At 35.1% G+C, this 22,938-nt stretch overlaps 1 protein-coding gene across 1 annotated transcript; it reads right to left on the bottom strand.

Annotated features, from left to right (window-relative positions):
- Positions 1 to 3,070: 3,070 nt before the first annotated feature.
- Positions 3,071 to 4,805, bottom strand: LOC140137311 (uncharacterized). The gene is made up of 2 exons (XM_072158953.1): positions 3,919 to 4,805; positions 3,071 to 3,191 (listed from the first exon to the last, which is right to left on the bottom strand). The coding sequence occupies exons 1-2, from the start codon at positions 4,803 to 4,805 to the stop codon at positions 3,071 to 3,073; spliced, it is 1,008 nt and encodes a 335-aa protein (XP_072015054.1).
- Positions 4,806 to 22,938: the final 18,133 nt, after the last annotated feature.

The following is a 22,938-nucleotide window of genomic DNA, read 5'->3' on the forward strand; positions in this document are numbered from 1 at the left end:
TGATTTCTGTAATTAGAGCTTTCCAACTTTAATTATTTAGTTTGTGTAAATAACGTTATAGTTCAACTTTTCAAAGTACATTGGAGCCAAGAATGACAATGATCAGGTGCTTACAGTTTACGTGACATGCGATTTTTGATACCATGCAACATTAAACTTTTAAAAGATTTAAACTTTCCATTACAGTTTCTTATTAAAGCCAGCTGGAATTCTTTTATGCAATAATTTGTTATGCAACATTTATATCAACATCATTTATATTTACATCAACGAAGAAATATATTTACAAGTACCGAGCATCATCTTACATGCAAGCTTTCATTTTCAATATCATGCAGGTTTTCAAATTTGAACAAAACCTAATTAAATGTTTTGCAAGAAAAAGAACGAAAAGGATTTCATAGAACAAAACATGAAGCCCATTGACAGGTAGCCACTATATTGAGCATTGTGTTGAAATTTCTTTCTTTCAAACTTGGAATGAAGTGAATTTACGCATGCGTTATATAATCGCTTATTTCTTCTCAATCAGTCAACCGATTCCAGTAATATTGACGTATGTGATGCAGAATAATATGGGCTAAAGTTTCGATATTTGGATTCTGATGTCTATTTTCGACTCACGTCCAAATTCATTCGCCCGGTGATATTTTTCTGGGACACCCTGTATATGATAAAGATGTGTTAGCTAAACGCCCATCCTAAACTCATATATAGCAGGACAAATACATTAAGGAGATGTCAAGGTTTAGAATGCTGTGAAAATAGGAAATTAATTTTGAATTGAAATGTACAGCACCTATTTTAATATTGATCAGAAATGAAAAAGCATAATATTGCCACGGGTGTGAAATCTTAAACAGACACGTGGTGTGCGCGAATTCCTTGCTATTAAATAGTATCAACTCAATATAAGATTCAATACGATTTGTATCTCATTTTATATCATTTTAATAATATATTGACCTTACGAAAGGTAAATAAATATAAAGGTAAATATAATTCAGATTGCAATTGACTAAGTTTGGACGTACTTTATTATATGTGTTGCCGATTGCGGACCTTCATCCTCATCATAAAGCAGGGTGTTCATAACATTTAATTTGAAATAATGTAATGTAATATATTGCAAAAAAACGCCCCAAGCGGTGAAATGAAAATAGCATTTCGACGATTTTCCACAAAATGACATTTACATGGCCAAGTTGGTATTTTTCTAGACAAGGCAATGTGACCTTGGAAAGTCACGACGAAAATACCAACAACGTGATTTAGTCGCTATTCTTACTTATTTGATCAGTGGTAACTGTATTAGCAAGTCTTCTGTTACCAGTATGTGTCGATTATATTTATAAATTCGTTATAAATACGCACGGGACTCCGCGCTGCCATAACCGCTTGGAGACAGTAAGTCTTGAAGTGACCTTATACATAGCGAGTGGTCTTTCTGTACATTTGAATGGAAAATTGTCTGTTTTGTTCATATGTGTGATTATATTGTAACGTTTCCGTCGATAAATATTTCTTTAAATATTTTCAAATACTTTCAGAAGGTTGTTTTTGATAACATATAGCAAATTCAGAATCCCCCCATGTGTAATAATTTTGCTATTCAATTAATACCTAGATTTGATGATATTTATCTAAAGCGTTCCTATCCTTTTCAATGGCATGAGGATTTGGTCACGCTTGCTGGTCTTGGTATATCGTGTCCATAGGTCACGTGCGTATTTATAAATACGTATTTATAAATATACTCGAAGCATACTTGTTACATAGTCCCGTTTGTTACGTTGCATATAGGATCAAATTCTCGTATGGACTTAACTTTCTCCGTGTATTTCTTGAAAGGTGGTTCAATTTTTCTCCCAAAAATTTGCGAACAGGATTTTTTTCTTAATTATTCTGTCCTTCATTTGCATTAAAATAAAAATGTAAAAATGAGATAGGAAGTTGTTGATAGACAAAAGTGCTACCCGAACTATGTATACTCAAACCTTGAAGTGAACACCTTATTTTATTTGCAATGAATAACAACAAATGAAATAACAACCTGTTGTTACCTACAAATTATGCATCAGAACAAATGGTACAATTTATCTGTCTTCAATATATATTTTCCTTCAAATATCAATAATTTCTGAATTCTCGAACACTTTAATTTTGGCATTGATAAAATAATTATGAAGACTCTAGCACTTAGATGTGGAGCATCCTAGATCAAGGCCCAACGTACATTTCTGATGCATACGACTCTTATCTTTGACCAGACCTTTTGATTTAGCTAAATTGAAAAAAAAAATTGCATTTGAAGACCTGAGCGCAAGAAGACCGTAAGTCCACTTGGCCCCTCAACATGGTATACACTAAAGTTGCGTATAGTTTCCAATAGTTTGGTAATGTTTTATACATGTTCAGGGACCAAAACAAATCTTTCACAACCTTTCATGATGTTTTCACCCTGGAACATGTATTAAACATTACAAAACGCTAAGAAACTATACGTAACTTTAGTGTATACATGTTGGGGGACCAAGTGGACTTACGGTCTTCTTGCGCTCAGGTCTTCATTTGTACCATCTTAAAGTTTTACAACAACAAAAATTGTCACAATAAATCTTTAAAACCTATATTTACACATACATGTAGGTAACTAACGCTGTACTAAAATATGTCCTTATAGCATGACGAATACATTAACAAGGTGTTAAGACTTGGATAACTGTAACAGGCTTCTCACTGGTCCCATTAACTGTGGGTCTCAAAATAGATCTTTGCAAATTACAACGGTTACAGGACTTATCTGCACGTCTTATCTCATTCACCAAGAAACGTGATCATATCACCCCGGTCCTGCGTGTTACTTCCAGTTTCATACCTGAGCTTCAAGTCTCTTCTGATAACTTTCAAAATCCTCTTAGGGAATGGCTCCATCTTACTTGTCTGACATTATCAATCCTTATCTTCCAAAATGAAGCTGTTTAGATGTTTAGCTAGGTTGTTGTCGTATTGTCCGCGTGTATAGGAACAGAAATAAACAAATATATTTATATATTATACATCACACTTTCTAAATATTGGGACCCCTATGCCTTATATCTTCTGCAACGAATTTGCCTTCACATTTGCATTTATTGATCTCATGATATGCAACCACGCGATCCGAAAGTACTAGTGTATCTTTAAATAATCTTGGGTGATATAAATAGAGAGAAAAAGTATAGTAAAAGGATGTTGCTACTGTTTTCCCTGAAGGGAAGCTAGTAATGCATGGTATTGCACTTTTATATATATATATTTAAGAAAATTCTGATTAAATTAATATCGATCACACTAGAACAAACATACTGACGGGATTGGGCACGTCTATTTTAAAAAAAAAATATGATATAAAATGAAACTCAACGTCGTGAAAAATGTGTGATATTTAGATAAGTATAAGTTACACATTTTTAATGTGCATTTTTTATATCGCTGCAAACACTACTTTTGGATATTTTTAGTTAATACGTGGAGCACTATTGCAATCTTTCAATATTAGTTTGTCGAAAATCGTGAAGTACATTGTTAACATAGTTCGTTTTATGCAAATCCAAGAAAAATGAAGATGTTAAACTCACATTTTTAGTGACGTTTCACCACTACACTAGTGGTTTCTTCAGACTGGCAACCCATCACATCTGACTGCTTCCTTTTATAGGCAACAGGAACCTCTATAGAGGGCGTGATGAGTTGGTCAAAGATGTTGTTGAGTGAGTAGGCCCCTCGTCCTTGTTTAGAGTGTCTTTTCCTTTTCGGCGTATCCAGATGGCTTCTTTCAGCCACCTAGTGGTCTTGTCAGCTTCTCTGTCGATGACTTTTGAGTCCTCCCAATTGATGGAATGATTGGTAGAGACAACGTGATCAGTGATAGCTGACTTGTGAATGTCTGTGATAGATGACGTGCGGCTGGCTCTTGTGTAGGGCTTCGTTTCAAATTTTTCCACCTCTTTTTGGTGTTCTTTGAGGCGAACGCCGAATGGGCGGCCGGTTTCTCCGATGTAGGTCCCAGCACAATCTCCGCAGGGAATTTCATATATCGCCTCTGCTTTTTGTTGAGGGAGTAATTTGTCCTTAGGGTGAACAAGCATACTGCGGATGGTGCGGTGAGGTTTCATAGCGGTAGAGAAGCCATGCTTCTTGAAAACTCTTGATATTCGCTCGGTGAGCCCCTCTACATAGGGAACTACAACCATACCTTTAGACTTTTCACTGTCATCTTTATTCTTTGAGGTAGTCTTTGTTTTTGGAGTGGCTCTATTTTGTTTGACTTTTTTGATCGACCAATCTGGGTAACCACAGCCAGATAACGCTTCGCGTATATTGGTCTCCTCTTTCTGTCTGTCCGTTTCCTCAGTGACTAGCGATTCACTCCGGTCTAGTAAAGTTCTGACAACTCCTAACTTTTGATGGAGAGGGTGGTGGGAGGAGAACTGAAGGTACTGATCGGTGTGGGTTTTCTTCCTGTATATGCTAAGTTTCACTGACCCGTCTGGTTTTCTTGTGATCAGGGTATCAAGGAAAGGAATAGAACCGTCCTGCTCTTGTTCATAGGTAAATTTAATGCTGCCGGTGGGATCAATTGAATTTAAGTGATCAGTTAGATTGTCAACTTGTCCTCTGCGTATAATTTCTAACACGTCATCAACATATCTCTTCCAGAGACGTGGGCGACAGCTAACCGGGGCTGTGGAAATAGCTTTCTGCTCAAGCCACTCCATAAAGATATTACAAGCAAGGGGGCTGAGGGGGCTACCCATGGCCATGCCGAAACATTGGCGGTAAATCTGACCGGAGTAGCTGAAGTACGCAACCGAAGCTAGGCAAAATTTAGTCAGTTCTATAATGTCATCAGTAGAGAGGAGTGTTCTGTTTTTGAGATCTTTGTCCTCGTTAAGTCTTTCTCTGAGTATATGAAGAGTGAGATCAATGGGTGTACTGGTAAAAGCGCCACCACATCGTGCGAGTTAAGAATCTCATCTTCCTCAAGGGTAACATCTTTGAGATCTTCAGCAAGACTTTTTGAGTTTAGAACATGGTGCTCAGATTGGCCAACAATAGGGCTCAAAATATCAGCAAGAGATTTGGCCACATTATAACCTATGGAACCTGTAAAGTCCACTATAGGACGAAGCGGGGTACCGTCTTTGTGAATTTTGGGACTACCATAAATTCGAGGTACGTTTTCCGAGGTGGGATACAGGAATTGTTTGTCCGCTTTCTTGATCTTATCGTCTTTTCGAGCCTATGAAGGATTGAAACCAGCTCTCTTTGTGTTTTGGTGTGGGGTCGCGATCTAATTTTTCATAGGTCTTAGAATCACTGAGGAGGGCACACATTTTTTGTTGGTACTCCGTTTTGTCCATGACAACCGTTGCCCGTCCTTTATCAGCTCCCAGGACCATGATGGACTCCTCTTTTTGAAGCTGATTAATCGCGACTCGCTCATCTTTACTGATATTTGAGGGTGGCAATTTCGCGGATTTTAAAGTTCCAACTATTTCGGCACGTAATTGTGCTGCTGCTTCAGGTTTGGGAAGCTTCCAACACGCTCTCTCACACGCAACGATATGCTCATCAACAATGGACGAGTGAGTTAGATTATCTGGACTTACCCCGTATCCAAGGCCGCGAGCTAACACTCTGTTTTGAGCTTCTGACAGTTTGTATTTTGACAGGTTTTTTACCCATCGCTTCAGTTGAGTGCCACTCAAGTCCGGTTCCGTATGAAAATTGTTCTTACTTGCATTATTATTCGCCGATTTACCCTGTTTTTCCGCTAGCTCTTTCAACTTCCGGGTTTGACGGGCGCGGACATATTGGAATTCATTCTCGCGAGAGTTTTCAACATGGCGCGAGATTTGAATTGACAGGTCTTTGTTTACATCGCGGGAATTTAAATCGGCACTAAATCGGGCTTTTTCTTCCTCTAAATACCTGATTTTGTTGGAAATTACGCGAATTCTCTCATTCAACAAAGCTTTCTCTGCTTTTTTCACGATATCACGTGCTCGTTCTGTATTGATCGGACATTTGAGCTTTAAACTGGTTGGAATCAGACCACTGTGTTTTGCTCGTAGTGAAAATACTCTATGACATCTGAATCGCGATATTTTCCGTTCAGTGTTTTCAAGCGATCGGAGGTCTCTCACTGCATTACGTCCGTAATTCTCTCTCAAATCTTTGAACAAGTTCATTTGGATTGTTAGATTTCACTGTTAACATAGTTCGTTTTATGCAAATCCAAGAAAAATGAAGATGTTAAACTCACATTTTTAGTGACGTTTCACCACTACACTAGTGGTTTCTTCAGACTGGCAACCCATCACATCTGATGCTTCCTTTTATAGTCAAAGGAACCTCTATAGAGGTGCGTGATGAGTTGGTCAAAATCTTCATTTTGGTGCATAAAACGAGGCCCCTCGAGGGCCTATCTAACAATCCAAATGAACTTGTTCAAAGATTCGTGAAGTACATTATATCCACCGCACCTTAATATCTTTAGTGCATGAGCTACAAGAAAACTGACCAATTTAGGGTTTGTTTAATATGGCTATCGTCATTGGAAAAAGATCATAATTTTCGATGTTTTCCAAGAACGATTCAAGTTTAAAACTCAATTTTTCAGTACAATTTTTTGCCATGGCTAGTTCTGGTTCTAAGATGAGCAAAGCAGTCACGACTCCTCAACCACAGTGACCTTGGAAAGTCACTACAAACAATATCAGTAGCATTATAATATAGCTACATTGGTAGTTGGCTTCCTTTTTCATCTTTTAACTACATTTCTTAAACATGATTTGTTCATAATCATTTTCTTTCCATATTCTATATCTTTAGCACGAGTTTACTCCCTTGTGGCTAGACTTTCAAACTTAATTGGTAGTAAAAGTAAAATGAACAAATTAAATAGACAAATACAGATATATAAACTTAGAGAGCGTTCAATATTTACTCCAGGGGAGTGGGAGTTTTAACCCAAAACAATGACAGTATATTTCGCGTTTCCCCTTCGCATGCCTCAAACCTTTCGGATTTTCTCCTTGTTTTCTCCTCTCTTTTTTTATTTCAAACTTAACATTCCCCTTCTGGTTCAATGAAAAAATTTCAGATTCCCCAAGTTACGGCGCTTTGAATCCTCTGGAAAAATGCGGTATATAAAATCCGAAATTTATTTTATTTATTTTAAGATAGCTTAATAATGTATTTTTAGTTCACTCTAGAATTAGACAAACTCTTTTTTAATTGGTATTGATTAGGCTTATGAGCTCTTATGCTACGATTCTCTCACGAATAACGACTGGTTACTTACCCATCATTTATTTCTTGCCGAATCAAATCCTTAGCGATGTAATATAACTTAGATAATATTCTGATTACGTAAAGCTATCAGATTTGTTCTCCTTTACTATTGTGCCTAAAGCACAATCATGAATATAGAATATTAAACAAAAACTTAATGCAAAATTCGAAGTAAGTTAAATAATCATATCCAAGCGATTACATGGGAAGCAATGAATGCATGTGTCCAAAGATAGATTCAATTTTTTACTTCATTATTAATTGATTCTATTATGTTTACTCAAACAAAAAATGTTAACATAAAAAGATTGGTAATAGGTATTATGTAGGTATTAAGGGCATTACATCAATCATCCAGGTATCGCAATATGTTATTTTATCAACCTCTGAAAGTTTGATGGCTTAATGTCTATAAAAATAACTTTGACAATCAAATCAAATGTATCTTCGATAGCGTGTAATACTTAATAGTCCGCTGGGAGAATAAGGTAGGTTGGTATTACCAGTTAAAGTGTTTTTCTTAGTTGGTTAATGTTCTGTGTGTGGTATTCTAAAATGATTACGAAATAAAGGATAAGTCTGTAAAATTATATTACTGTACCATTTTTTTGTGTAGAATCAATCGGCAAAATAACATAGCAGTGATGTATTATAGAAAGCTTTTCTAGTTCGACTCTCAAAAATTGAGATCTCCTTAGAGTGCGCCACCAATTTGCTCGGCCGATGTTTCTAACAAAGGGAAAGTGGTGTCTAAATAAATGTACTAAAGAATTACAGAAAAAGGAGAAAACGCGTTTTTATTCACAATTTTCGAATATCTGTCCATACGTGGTCATGCAAGCAATACAATACGGATCTAAAGTCTGCACAAAAAGTAACTCAGCTGTTATAAATACGCCTATAGATTCAGAACTAATAATTGTTTTCACAATATTTCAACATAAAAAGAAGGATGATTTATTTACGCGCATTTTGATACCCCATTGTTCAATTTTGTTCAATATTGACAATACAGCAGTGTTTTGAAAGAAGCATACCCCAATTTAAAAGTTGCAGTTATTTGTATTGATTTAAGTAAGCGCGAAGATAATGGCGGGCTTTACATGTTTACAGTGCTGGCATTATAACCATTGATCGCTGTAAACTGCAACTTTTAAATTCTGGTATTTTTCTGTAAAAGCACTACTGTGTTGTTAATATTGAACGACATTTGACGAATGGGGTATCAAAATGCGTATAAATAAATCATCCTTCTCGCTATGTTGAAATGTTGTGATAACAATTATTAGTTCTGAATCTATAGGGGTATTTATAACAGCTGAGTTACTTTTTGTGCAGACTTTATATTAATATGCATACCATAATCTTTAACGTTCCAAGACATTACTTCTATGTACACACATCACTAATGAGCGTCTAAAAATACGGATTAAATGACACTTTACACAAAAATGAGCCACATGGGATCTGTGTTGCTTCTTAAGTACATGAGTTTAACATATCTAACTTGCGGATCGCATTGAAGATCACATTTCATACATGAGTGCTTATAGCACAAAATACAATGCCATATATTATTCCACTTTAATCTGAAATAGTAACAAGTCCAGATTAACTACGCATATCTTAATCTATGACGCGTAATACACCGTGTAAATAAGTGGTTCTGTTAATATGGACAACGCAATTCAATCAGGTCCGAAACTGCTTCAGAGTCACTTGTCTAACCGCATCTTTGAACATTTATATATTAGTCTACATCTGATGTGGTTTCAAATGGGTTTTATTATTAATATAAATACTTTGATTTAACTATAGTTAAAGCATGGTAATCCATTTAGAAGAACGACGAATATCGCATTTAGGAATCAATGAATCATATATAACGTATACTATTTCATATTAATGTTTTTGTAACTTAACCTTGTGTTAAAGGAGAAAAACGAGCAACTCAACCGAGATAGGTATGAAAGATTCATGTACTAACATTTATCCTATCGATTTGTCGGTAGTTGGTTCACTCCTCATTCCACAATATCCAACTAAGATAAACCTTAACCTTTATTTGTATATTGGTGAATATGAAATGAAGCATCCACCCATTTTTGTGTGATTCTAACAAATGTTATTTCCCTTCCTAGGTGCTTGCTTATGGTCAGGCTACAGTGATTTTCGCAGCTCGAAATTCCGCGAAGGGCCGCGAATTTTTCTTTTCTCCGCCCAATTGCATTCGCTTCTCGAAATTCGAGTTTTTCCGCGCAATTAACAATGAAATGTGAGAAATGGTCATTTTGTTCGTCTGCATTGAAATGACAGTCTTGTTTGAAGCGACACAATAATGCTAGGTTGTCTCGTACCGGTTTTGCTTTTTGCGTATTTATCATGTAATATTACTGATTATTTGGACTGTAGCGTTAAGGGATCTAAAATGAGCGTTTATTGCGTTTCGATAGTATTTTTTGTGGCACATGAGAGCACCTCAGACCTATCGAATTGTATTCTGAATACGAAGCATGTCTTTCTGATATCAAATAATTTTCATTTTTGAAAATCACAATATAATACAAATTTTATGACAAATTATAAAAATTTGATATTTTTCGAATTTTGATATATAACAGTCCTCGAAGTAAATTATATAAATCTAATGATATATTCTTAAAGTGTATGTAGCAGGGAGGAAAAAGCCGACGGTCAATTGAAAATTTTGACCTTTCATATTGAAGATATGGATTTTTTCCCAAAAGACCTAATTTTTTGGTGTTTTGGGAAAAAATCCTTATCTTCAATACGAAAGGTCAAATTTTTCAATTGATCGTCGGCTTTTTACCCACCTACATACACTTAAAATATAAATCATCAGATTTATAAACTTTACAACAAATACAGTTAAAAATCAAAAATATCAATTTTAATGATTTGCCATAAAACGTGTATTAAATTGCGAATTTCACAAATTCAAAATTATTTAATATCAGAATGACATTCTTCGTATTCAGAATGCAATTCGATATGTCTGATGTGCTCTAATGTCCCAAAATAAATACTGTCAAACAAACGTTCATACCCCAGCCCTTAAGTATAATAGTTGGGGATGTAGAGTAGGGGTGAAAATAGTGATTCCGTGACCAAATCACTGGGATTTGAGAGGATAAGATTTGAAAGTGGTTTCTTGTACTTTGAAGCATGGGAAATCATTGAAAAGTATGCAACCTTGTCAAATGGTGGGGGAACTCCAGATAGAGGGCGCTTTTCACAATGGCTGCCAAAATACTTAAAAATTGTCACAAATTGCCACTAATGTGTAATTTAGATATCATAAAATGTACTTATTTTAGCTAATACATATTTCGTACTTTGACAAGTTTTTTCTTCACCCTGTGCTTTATAATTATGTGTGTTTTATATATAAAAGTTCCGCGCAATCTCCGCGCAATTTGCAAATCATCTCCTTATGGTACAATTTATGTTGCATCATTATGAACATACACTAAGGTTTTTGAATAGGTGTTAAACTGTGCTAATTGACTTGAAGTGGGATCAAAACAATTTAGAAACTTTTAAGTTTCTAAATTGCTTAAATGCTTAAAAGTACGAATACAGTAACACCCTCACACACTTAAAATGCAATATCAGTCAAGGTTTAACACATTATTCGATGTACAATGTATTGTGTAGCTGCCAGGAGACGATGATGTTTTAAACATACTTTCAAGTGTTTGACATATTTTTATGTTTTACATTTTTAACTCATTTGATATTTATGTTACAATGGCAGAATATCTATAAAAAAACAAATTGGGCTATTCCACTTGAAATCTATACACCCTATATTTAAGACATAGCATCTCCGACACAGTGAGTGTAGATTTTAAACGGGGTCACTCATTCAAATATTGAACTGGAATAACCGAAGTCACATTTCTCGTTGATATATTGACCCAAACCGACTTGAAAATTATACACTCGAAAAATTATCATAATTATAACAAGAATTTCTATGAAGATATCCATAGCAACAAAAATGATCATAAATATAACAAGAATTTCTAAGAAGATAACCATAGCAACAAAAAATTATCATAAATATAATATGAATCTCTAGGAAGATAACCATAGCAACAAAAAATTATCATAATTATAACAAGAATTTCTAGGAAGATAACCATAGCAACCAAAAATTACCATAAATATAACAAGAATTTCTAGGAAGATAACCATAGCAACAAAAAATTATCATAAATATAACATCTCTAGGATGATAACCATAGCAACAAAAAAATATCATAAATATAACAAGAATTTCTAGGAAGATGACCATAGCAACAAAAAATTATCATAAATATAACAAGAATTTCTAGGAAGATAACCATAGTAACAAAAAATTATCATAAATATAACAAGAATTTCTAGGAAGATAACCATAGTAACAAAAAAATATCATAAATATAACAAGAATTTCTAGGAAGATGACCATAGCAACAAAAAATTATCATAAATATAACAAGAATTTCTAGGAAGATGACCATAGCAACAAAAAATTATCATAATTATAACAAGAATTTCTAGGAAGATAACCATAGTAACAAATAATTATCATAAATATAAGAATTTTTTAGGAAGATAGCCATAGCAACAAGAATTAAAACTGTTGGAGGTGTCTTGACTTTACTTTTAAAGGGTTTTTTAGCGATTCCGTGAGAACATGAGCAAATTAGAAATTTATTAAAATATAAATAAAGGAAAAGTCTATAGAATTACATTAAAGTACATGACCAAAGTCATGACTCACGGTAGTGCTCTTCAAAATATTGGAAATAAATTTATGCTTCTTTTGATCTCGATTCATAATATCTAGGCTATAATTTTAGTAGAGACGAGTGCACCTGTAGCTGTAATGGCCTTGTAGCTATTAGGGCACCAGCTGCATGATAGAGATACTGCTTGAACCCTGATGACCCTTTTTGATCTTATGTTCCCGACATATCGATGATTCTTTCTACCAGTTTGAGCGCGATTGGGCATACTCTAACATTCTATTACCCCCACGACCCATTATTCAAAATCGCGCACTGTGATTTGTTGAAACGCGTCACGTGACAGACCATTAATTAGCGATAAAGTGTCAAGGGCAACGAACTTTATGTTCTTCTATCATCACAGCGCACAGCACACCTGCTTATGTAGGGGAGAATGGAATGTCAGGGGTGTGTTATTGTATGTGCATAGGCCTACCTGCTTATAGGGGAGAATGGAATGTTAGGTTGTGTTATTGGAATGTGCATGCTTTGGCTACGCGTATGCGCTCCACCTTGAGATAAACAACTTGAAATATTTGGGCAAAATATTTGATATTTTCTCTTTAAATCACACTATTTTGTGGTAATAGAATAGAAATAAAGGGTGCAGCATTATCCTTTACACGCAAATAATGTGTCCTCGGCAGTAAAACGTTTAAATAATGGGTTCGGCTGCGCCTCACCCATTATTTACGTTTTACTGCCTCGGACACATTATTTTCGTGTAAAGGATCATGCATTACCCTTTATTTCTTAATTTGACCCCATGCGACCTTCTGACCTTGAGTGACGTCGGTTTGAGTTTGTTCATGCTCCTGTTATATGGATAATTACTTTAAGCCAAATTGGGCAAAGTTCGAAATTTTGATTCCAGATGACCTTTGACCTCGGATGACCTCAATGTAATTTTTTTCATGCTCCCCTCATACGGAGGATTGCAGCCCGATTGGTCAAAGTTTAAATTTAGCCCCTAAGACCGCTTATTATTTTAGTAGTATAGATATCATATTACAGCTTGTGTAAAAAAAATTCTTTGATACGGGACTTTACGGTTTAAATACCAGGGGATTTTGATTATATACAAACGAACAAATTACTGAATGGGCCTTGCTAAGATAAATATGACATTAAGTCGCTGGAGATGAGCCATAAAAACACTACAAGGCACTTTGATTGGGCATTGATTTCAATCACAAAATTAAAGTATAGAATCAGCCTTGCAGCAAACACCTTTACGGATTTACTCAAATATAACTGGCTTTATTACCATAAACCCGATACACTTATCAGCATTCATCATCATGCAAAACTGTTCTTTATTAAATACAATTTTTTTCGGTAACTTGAATTACGGTTGACCCAAATCGGCACGTGTCTCAGCAGCCTTAAGGGCCATATCCACATTTTTAGATGTTGTATTTTAGAACTCGTTACGATTTATTTATTAAATACGAGAAAAACAGCTAAAGAAAGATTGATATGAAACATTTTTTTTAATGCAAAATGTATTAAACATACCCATTACCGTTCTAACCATTATTCTATTATGAACAATTATGCTAATGTTGAAGGTGCTGATTGATTCGAAGTGGAATCAAACCAATTTGGAAATTTCAAGTACCCTTTATTAATTATGTAACAAAACTTAGATTGTCTTTTTTTCAGTTATAAAAGACCCACTTTCTAGATTTAGACTTTGTATCCAATATTAGACACAAAATTGAAAAACAAAATTCCACAGAAATTAAAAAACAAATTAAACAAAATCATAATCATAATCGTAAATCATAATCGTAAAACTGCTTTAATGACACAGCGGTTTTGTAAAATGTTAACTTAGCAAATAAGTAATTTTTTACATAACAGTTTGGTTGGTTTTTTACAAAACGTGGATTAAGTAAAATTATACACAATTATTTTGCGGTTCTATACCTACATAGTGGTTGTGTAAAACTTTATTTATTTATTTCTGTGTATGTAGCGATATAATCATTCGCCAGCCAACATTGCCAAGTAGTTAGGGCACAGATGGGACAAGAAGGCAAGAAAGAAAATGATGTACGTCTGATTTCATGTGGTTATTACTTGCTACAGGCATTAGTCAGACCAAAGATAATTTGCTCAAGAAACGAATGAAAATGAAGCAAAAAAAAATAAGAACGGATGAAATAACATTTTCAAGAAAATACGCCCATGGCAATGAATATTGGCATTCAGAAGCACAGAGACAAAATATAGGTTCGTCTATTTTGTTGATTGCCACAAAATGTAGATATTATGTTTTCCTTTAAAACACATTTCCGTTATCAAATTTCCTCCTAATGATCTTTATACATACAAAAGGGGATGTTCAATAATGTGGTATAAAAGTCAAGATTTGATTAATTCATGATACTTGCTCATTTTGAATAGATCTATTGTTAATGTAATGTGTGACGTGCATTTAATATTCAAAATGTCAATGTAAAAGGAAAAGAAATACAACCCCTTAACACGTATGCTCAATTTGTCAATACTACGGGCAATTTTCACAAGATCTTCATATACTTCTTCTTCAGTGTATGCATGTTGTCATCCCTTTTATTGCCGATCTGCAGTTCTGCATTCACTGAACTTCCTTTTCACATTGATTGCCAAGTGTCAAGATAACCGCCCCTTGTGGCACTCTTCAACTAGAGTGTTAGTGTTGTATAACCTCCAGGAGTTGATTTTAATAGCCTGAATTTGCGTAGCTTTAAGTGCTTTTATACTATGCTATAAACAAGCTCTTAATGTGCCATTCGCTCCATTTCAGATGTTACACCTAGGATTCAGATAACTCAATAATAACGTTACGTCAGGAAACGTTGAGAGCACAGTGAATTCGGTCGTTTTTTAAGTTTGTCTATAGCTGTTTCATTGATGATCATGTCTTATACCAATTCGTCTTTCAATTCATAATCATTGTGTTTTTCAGTTGCACTGCGTGCGCAAACCCTCGATAATTATGTACACATAAGTGCGTGTGTAGCGCGTGCGAAACCAGGAGTTGAGTGTTTACAAACACAGGAATTTGAGGAGGTTAGACCCAAAAAGCAGTAATTCGAGCAGCTCCTCAAAGTGGGGAACCCTATAGGGGGGTTAGGACGTCTTTTTCTGGCATTTTTGCCTTCAATTCGAGGAGTTCCATAATTGTTTTTGTACTAAGTTCTCCTCACACACCTCCTCATATTCCTGTGAAAACTCCTCGTTTTGTATGTAGAGTGTGTACAGTTTAACACACTTCACACACTATGTTTTTCCGTCTCCTCGTTTAGACTGCGCTACGAGTATGGGTGCTTTCAGATCAGGGACTCCAAAGTATGCGTTGATGTGTGAGATTCTGTAAAAAGGGGTTGCTATGTGCGGTAAATTTGAGGAGGGAGTATTGTTACGAACCGTAAATATTCAAGGCCAAATACCAAATACACCTTTTCCAAGTTCTCACATGAATGCACAACAGCAACACACTGTTTGATTAAGTTCACAATATCTGAATCGTTAATAAAAAGTGAAGTGTGATTTGACAATGATTTTGCACATTACATTGATACAAAAACTTTATGAATTAATAAATACACTGATTAGGAATATTACTTATCCAGCAGTCTTCTTCTTCTTGTTGATTACAAAGTTCTTTTGCACTCAATGTTCTGGACGACTGATGTATTACCTGATTCAAACTTGTCCTGTGAAGACCACTGCTCAGCGAAGTCCAATGTTGACTTGAATTTATATCCTTTGCGTATGCATTCACCGCACGTGTGATAATTTCCAAAATGGTGCTGCTTTTCTCACTCTCTTCAGGAAATAGGCTTTTCCGCACAATTTCATTCTATAAATTAACAGGTGTGTTGTATCATAAATCAGACTTCAGCAAGTCAACAGAAGAATAGTAATCCCTTGGGAGGATGGGAGGTTTCGTGTTATTGTTGTATTAACTGCACATTATTAGCTATGCAAAAATGACTGGTTCACAGGTACATTTCTTTGAAGGCACATTAGAAAGCCAAGAACGGCTATTTTCATCAATCTGCCCCGTAAACATGTTTTCATTTCTTATACTAAAGTAGGAAATCTGGATATTCTCCACCTATTAGTAATTGTTTCTGTCACTTTGACCTTATTACAGCCACAGGGACATTCCCACATTATGCAATACAATTTTTACATTGACCCATAGGGGGATCTCCACGATATTAATAAATATTTTATTGAATCAACAAGGTGTTCTCCAAATTGTTATTACACACCACGACTTCCATGATTACTTGAAAGGGGGTTTCCATCTCCAATGAAAAAGTTTTTTAAACAAAGTTAAATAATCAAATTTAAATTACTCAGGCCACATTTAAGTACTCACACGGACACATACAAAACGAGGATATTAATGGTGTGATCAGCAAGTTGAGAGGATTTTAAGGGCTCAAATTGTATTCCATGTAGGTAGGGGTGTGTGCATAATTATGTAGATGTTAGTGGGTATAGGTGTTATGGGTGTAAGTTTGGAAGTGGGTGTGGGAATGTGCGTTTCTTTTAGGCGAAAATGGCCTCCAATATCACTTGTTCGTAATCTAATAAATATGTTTACCAATGTTTACCACGCTTCTTTTTATAACTGGTGCTATAAATGTACATATCATCCAGTTTTTGTTTTTGGTTTTGGTTTTTTTTGGGGGGGGAGGCTAGCATTTATTTTTAGGAGGGCACGGGATTACTTGCTACTTGAACCTGTTAGGTTTCAGATAACTAGAATCCTAATACGCTAGGGATGTAACTTAAGCTCCCACAAACGAAAATGAATACGAGGCAATTCTGCGTGTCAAAGGTCAACCCCCTTATTTCACATTCAATACCATCCAAAAAATAAACATTAAACCGTGGAACACTCCCAAAATGGTTCATTTAAATTCAATATCATGTATTCAGCAATGAGTTATCATGATATCTACGGTATTAACAAAATGGTAATTTCGTATCAATTAATGTAATTTCTATGGTTGGTAATTTGCATAAGATATCTGCCTATCCTACACAACATATACGTGGAAACACTTCAATTTAATACATCAAGTATTCCTGTAATGATTTAAAGAAAAATATAGTCTTATGGACCTACTGACAAAACCATATGTTTGTAGTGGAGGAGTCACAGAGAATCTCAGTGGGGAATTGTTTACTGGCACTTCCATTAATGAGTTTCAATTAGTTGACATTAACAACAAATGCAAGAAAGGAACTCCAATTAAATGTGAAATGTATTGTAATATTGACAAAAAGGAACACAAGAGTGAAGTCTCGAATTGTTCTTCATTTCTTCTTATTTAATATTGTTGACTTTCAAGGGCAATTGGAAAGTGTTGCAACTAATAGCATTCGATATCATTCGATCACCTTGCAGTATTAATTTGTGCATAAACCATGATGTTTATCAGGGCAGCATCCTTGCCATTTTTGCAACTTTGACAAGAGCTTCGTGATTCTTATATACTCTTGAGAACATCAATTTACAGTATTTATTGTGTTTAAGACCTTGATGTCGATCAGAGCAGTATCATCGCCCTAAATACAACCCTGATAGGAGCTTCTTGAGTTCTATTCTAATGAGAGCATAAATTACTAGAATTCATTGTGTTAGGCTACGATACCGATAAGAGCAGTATCGTCACCTTGTATGCACCTTAGGATCTTCTTAATTCTTATATAGGGATCATAATTCCTACTGTGAAATGTTATTCAAGTAGTGTCGTCTGCACAATTCAAGTTATACTTTTTTATTTTGATAGGAGCTTTTTGAGTTATATACTAATGAGAGTATAAATTCATAGTATTCATTGTGTTATAGAACTTAATGTCGATTAGAGCAGTATCAATCGCCATGAATACAACCTTGATAGGAGTTCTATACAAATGAGAGCATAAATTAATAGAATTCTCGCTTTAGGCGGTGGCGAATGCGATATTGCCATTTTGACGTCGCCATTGGATTAACACATAATCATGAAATCTTCACAAACAATTCTAAATTTGTTATGTGGTGTCAAAGCAAAATTATTTTACTCTAAAACCGTTGGGGAACGACAAAGTACCCCACCGTAAGTATGTTCTTTTTCAATTTATAACAGCTAACCGTATATTTTGAATGGGGCTGTCAGCCTTCTATTTTCGCCAGTCTCGAACGTCACGTGTTGCGTGTCCTATACCGCCTGTCTCGCGCGTTTCACAATACGATGCGCCGCCAGCGGTTGCACTTGGCAGTCAAATGTTTGATTCCAGAGTGGACATCACCGTTTTAGCTGCTATTGAATTTTCAAGCGAGTGTGGTAATAAATATGTTGAAAACAGCTCCACGAATGATTCCCTGTGATTAATAAATAGAAAATGGATCTAATATAATTGTTGTTTTAGTGTGCATTCGCATGTATTCGTATTATACGGGCTTTGGATGTCGACATTTTCCTATGATGCACTGCGTATTTTTGCCTCGACCGAGTGACCGCTGGAGGCGCATCGTATTGTAAAACGCGAGAATTCATTGTGTTAGGCTAAGATGCCGATCATAGCAGTATCCTCACCCTTAGTGATTATTCAAGTGGTGTTGTCTGCACAATTCAAAGTTATTTTTTAAGTCCGCCCTAGACCAAGGTGAACTTTTTCTTATAAAATTATTTTAAAAAAATCGACATTGTCGATATCTATCCAGTGTCAACAAGAATACATGTATGTCGGCCAACCTAAAGCAGCGCCCTGATTATATTATTTTGTACTGATCTTGCCAATGGGAAACAAAGTAGTCAAACAAGCAAAGCTGGCAGGATTATCAATCACATAGATTGCCTACTCAGACTAAACACATAATGCTTCTGTTATTGATTTACTGCAAAATACAATGTTTATGGTGACTTCTATAAACCATTATTCTGTTTAAGATTGCGAGTATTATTGACCCAGTTTTTAAATCTTATTTTTTCTACTATATACTCCCGATAAATCTAGCATTCTAATATACTTCTGTATGTTTTGTATCTATAAATCATTTGTCCTTCCTCTTGAAAGCTTTCTGCATACGAAAACATAACAAAACAAACATAATGTGCTGCAAATACCATTAGGCCTACTAACAAAACAATGAATTTTTTCTGCTTCTTCTCAGTGGCTCTTCTGGCTTCAACTATTGTTACAAACAGTGTAATATTCTAGCAATCGATGAATATTGCCAGTGTCGCTTGAGTTACATAAGCCGAGATCCTTTCAAAATAGTTGCTGAAAGGCAATGGCAAGGACCATAAGTGTACTAGTATGATACAGTAGTTATATATATAACATTATATAATCTCTCCCGCCAGCTCGCTCTTCACATAAACCATCTGCCAATGATAACATTATGAGCCCCTTTTGATTATAGCTACATGACATCATCAAGCATGACTTGAAACAATGCTTTCAATACGTTAATAGGTTATTTAATCCTATTTTTCTTACCAAAAGGGTGTACCAATCAGTGCACCCTAACGCTTTTATAACTAAACTCCTCAAAAAAAGTTTGGAAACTTTTAAAAATGGCTGTTTATCAGAAATCTTTGAAATATGTCTCCATATTGTTTCATATCAGTGAAAGCATTGTTCTGTCTTGTTAACAATGATACCAATAATGATTTGTGATGATAACTTATTCCACGGCTGAGTAACTTTCTTTGAAAGACAGAGAGGTCTCAAAGAAAATGTGCCAAACTGACCATTGTCTACGCTCATCTCATTGCTTTGAATGAATGAGCGGGTTGACAAACAGAAGGCCTTAACTCAAAGAGTGCCTTTTTGAGAAAAATGAGAAAAATAATATTTTGCATTGAGAATGTGACCAAGTATTATTGTGCTATAGATGCCATATAAAGTTGAATTGAGTTAAGGCTTTATGATTTTAAGAATCTGTGGTATTACAGATTATTTTGGTACCAACATCTCAAAATGGCCAAAAGTGAGTTAAGGCCTTCTGTTTGTCAACCCTCGGAATGAAAAGTTTTTTTGTAATATCATTTTGATTGAAAAATGCTAGGATGTGATTAACAGTTCTACTGGTGGATTCAAATTAAACGCAAGTCAATATCTCTTGCTGGCCACTTCTTCATAGTGATCATTTGCAAGAAAGTTCTAATCAACCATGGTTCGATTATCGGATCTGGATAAGGCTCGACCTATTGGTCAGCTTGAGTCTGACATACCTCATAATTAAGTTGCGGTTACTTTTGGAGTTTCCCGCATTATGATCTCCAAGCTAAAGGCCAAGTTTCGTCAGACCGGAGATGTCAAAGACAGACCCAGAATTGGCCGGTAACCGGTACATCAGGCTGGCAGCGAACCCGTTTTTAATGAAAAAATGTGATATTCCTTACTCATGTTTACTGATGCAAATGGTGCAGACAATGGCAGATTTGGCACATTTCGCTTGAGACCTCCTTGTCTTTCAAAGACAGTTACTCAACCATGAAATAAGTTATGATCACAAATTTGGTGTCATTTTTGACAGAAAAGAACAATATTTGTATTGATATGAAACAATATGGAAATATATTTCAAATATTTCTGATCTATAGCCGTCTTGGAAAGTTTCCAAACTTTTTGAGGAGTTTATAAGTGCTCAAAATGACTTGGGATAGGCGGCTTAAGCCCATCCCTTCCGTTCAGTTTTTCAAAATGTTGGTTCTTTTACCTATCACCTACCCGGGGGATTATGAACAATACAGACCATACCAAATCCATATTAGTTTACTTCCCATTGTACACACATAACGGCGATGCATCATGTGAAAATTTCGTATATTAGAAGACCAAATAATTTCAGATGTCATCTGTATGAGGCTTCCACGAACATGTAGAGGAAGAAGACCATTCAACTACATTGACTGTGTGGCAAGGGACGTCAATCAAGAAATTAATGACCTCCCAAATCTGATGGCTGATAGAGATTCCTGGAAAAGAATTGTAAACTCTTTCTCGGATGCGTCCGCAAGATAGATAGATATAGATGTTAGAATTTGCTTGCTAAAGGACCCTGTTCGACAAAGTCTGGGAAAATGACTGAAATTTAAGCCATATTTATTATGAAATGCCAGCGGTTTTCTGAAATTTATCATATATTTATTTATTGCAGAGAGATTTATTTTGAGATTTAAATTACTTACCCTGCTCTATTCAGATACTGTAGATATATAAGTGATATTGATTTCAAACTTAATAGATTATATTTCAGATTTCCTTTATATTTATCGTATGTTTTAACGATTTTGTAGCCAACATTTAATATTTGGTCTATACTTTGTACATAGCCGAAATGTCCCCGTTATATTATTTTGTGATAGTGATATTATAATGGGGAATACTGGTACTTATTTTGGTATGAGTAGATTACAAAACAAACTGCATGTATATCGAGAAATTACTTGATATGGCCTTTTATTGGAGTTCACTTATACGGCTGCATGGGTAGCTTATGATCATTTAAGGTGGTACTACACCCCTGGACAATTTTGTGCCTATTTTTGCAATTTTCTCAAACATTATAACGCATTGGTGAAAAGTAAGATATGTATATTATAGGGGCAAGGACTACAACTACTGCACTGAAAATTCAGCAACTCAAAGTAAGTAGTTATTGATTTATTGATCAAATATTGGTTTTCCCTCATTTTTGACAGTAACTCCACAACTGCTGTTTGTGCTGAAATAAAATTTTCAGTGCAGTAGTTGATATAATGTACATATCTTACTTGTCACCAATGCGCTATAATTTTTGAGAAAAATGCAAAAATAGGCTCAAAATTGGCCAGGGGTGTAGTACCACCTTAAACAAGTCTTTTCATTATTAGTATGCACATTTGATTTAATGAACATTTCTAATTTATTTAACAAACATATAGCTATCGTTTTACATAGTATGATTGCACATCACCAATTACTATGTATAACATATGATGGCGATATTACATTCCGTACCATTTCGTTTTCTACATGAAAGCTTCAAAGCTTCGATTGTCATTTTACCTTTTAAGGTTTGGCAATGAAAACAGAAGAGGTGAAGGTCATACTTTATTAATTTTTATTATCATAAGTTTAACAATTCAATAAAACTGTTTTTGTATAAAACCTTATCATAATTGGTGTCCACATTGATCGATATTTAGAAAGCTTCTGTAAAATTCATTTTGATCTGCTGAATGCTTCGTAGAATTTGAAAAGTAACAAATATTTTCTTTATGGTCAAAATATATTTATCATTTTGAGTCTCATTTTTAAATGAATTCTAAACACGACATTCAAGCCACAAGCCACAGGCATCCTACATTACATGTACATGGGAACGTTGAACATAGCAAATGGTATAATGTGTCCGTATTAGATTATCAGAATTTTTGCACCATCAAGCGATCATAATTTCTATTTCAACATTCGCAATAATTCGTTCTGTATGTGTAAATTGTCCATATCAGTGTCGGCTCACCCATAGTGGGTAGGAGAACATGAAAACTAATATGAGATACTGTATTAGGATCACATATTAAGTATCATGTGAGAGTATACTCTTGTACTCCAGAAGACAGGATCACATATTAAATGTGCGACACTATGGAATATAAAAAGCAGGATATGGGTATGTTAAAAATTGAAATGAGGTATGGGGCTGGCTGGGGGTGGCTACGGGGTGTTATCTCAAGGACAATATTGTTCAAGGTTGCGCCGCAGGCTTACAAAGAGACAATATTGTTCAAGGTTGCGCCGCAGGCTT

This window comes from Amphiura filiformis, chromosome 17 (assembly GCF_039555335.1).
Source record: "Amphiura filiformis chromosome 17, Afil_fr2py, whole genome shotgun sequence".
Classification (NCBI taxonomy): Eukaryota; Metazoa; Echinodermata; class Ophiuroidea; order Amphilepidida; family Amphiuridae; genus Amphiura; species Amphiura filiformis.

Coding starts and splice junctions, on each gene's coding strand:
- LOC140137311 (XM_072158953.1), bottom strand. CDS start 4,805: ATGGCCATGGGTAGCCCCCTCAGCCCCCTTGCTTGTAATATCTTTATG. Junction 3,192..3,918: donor TCTATCACAGACATTCACAA/GTCAGCTATCAC, acceptor ATATCACCCAAG/ATTATTTAAAGATACACTAG.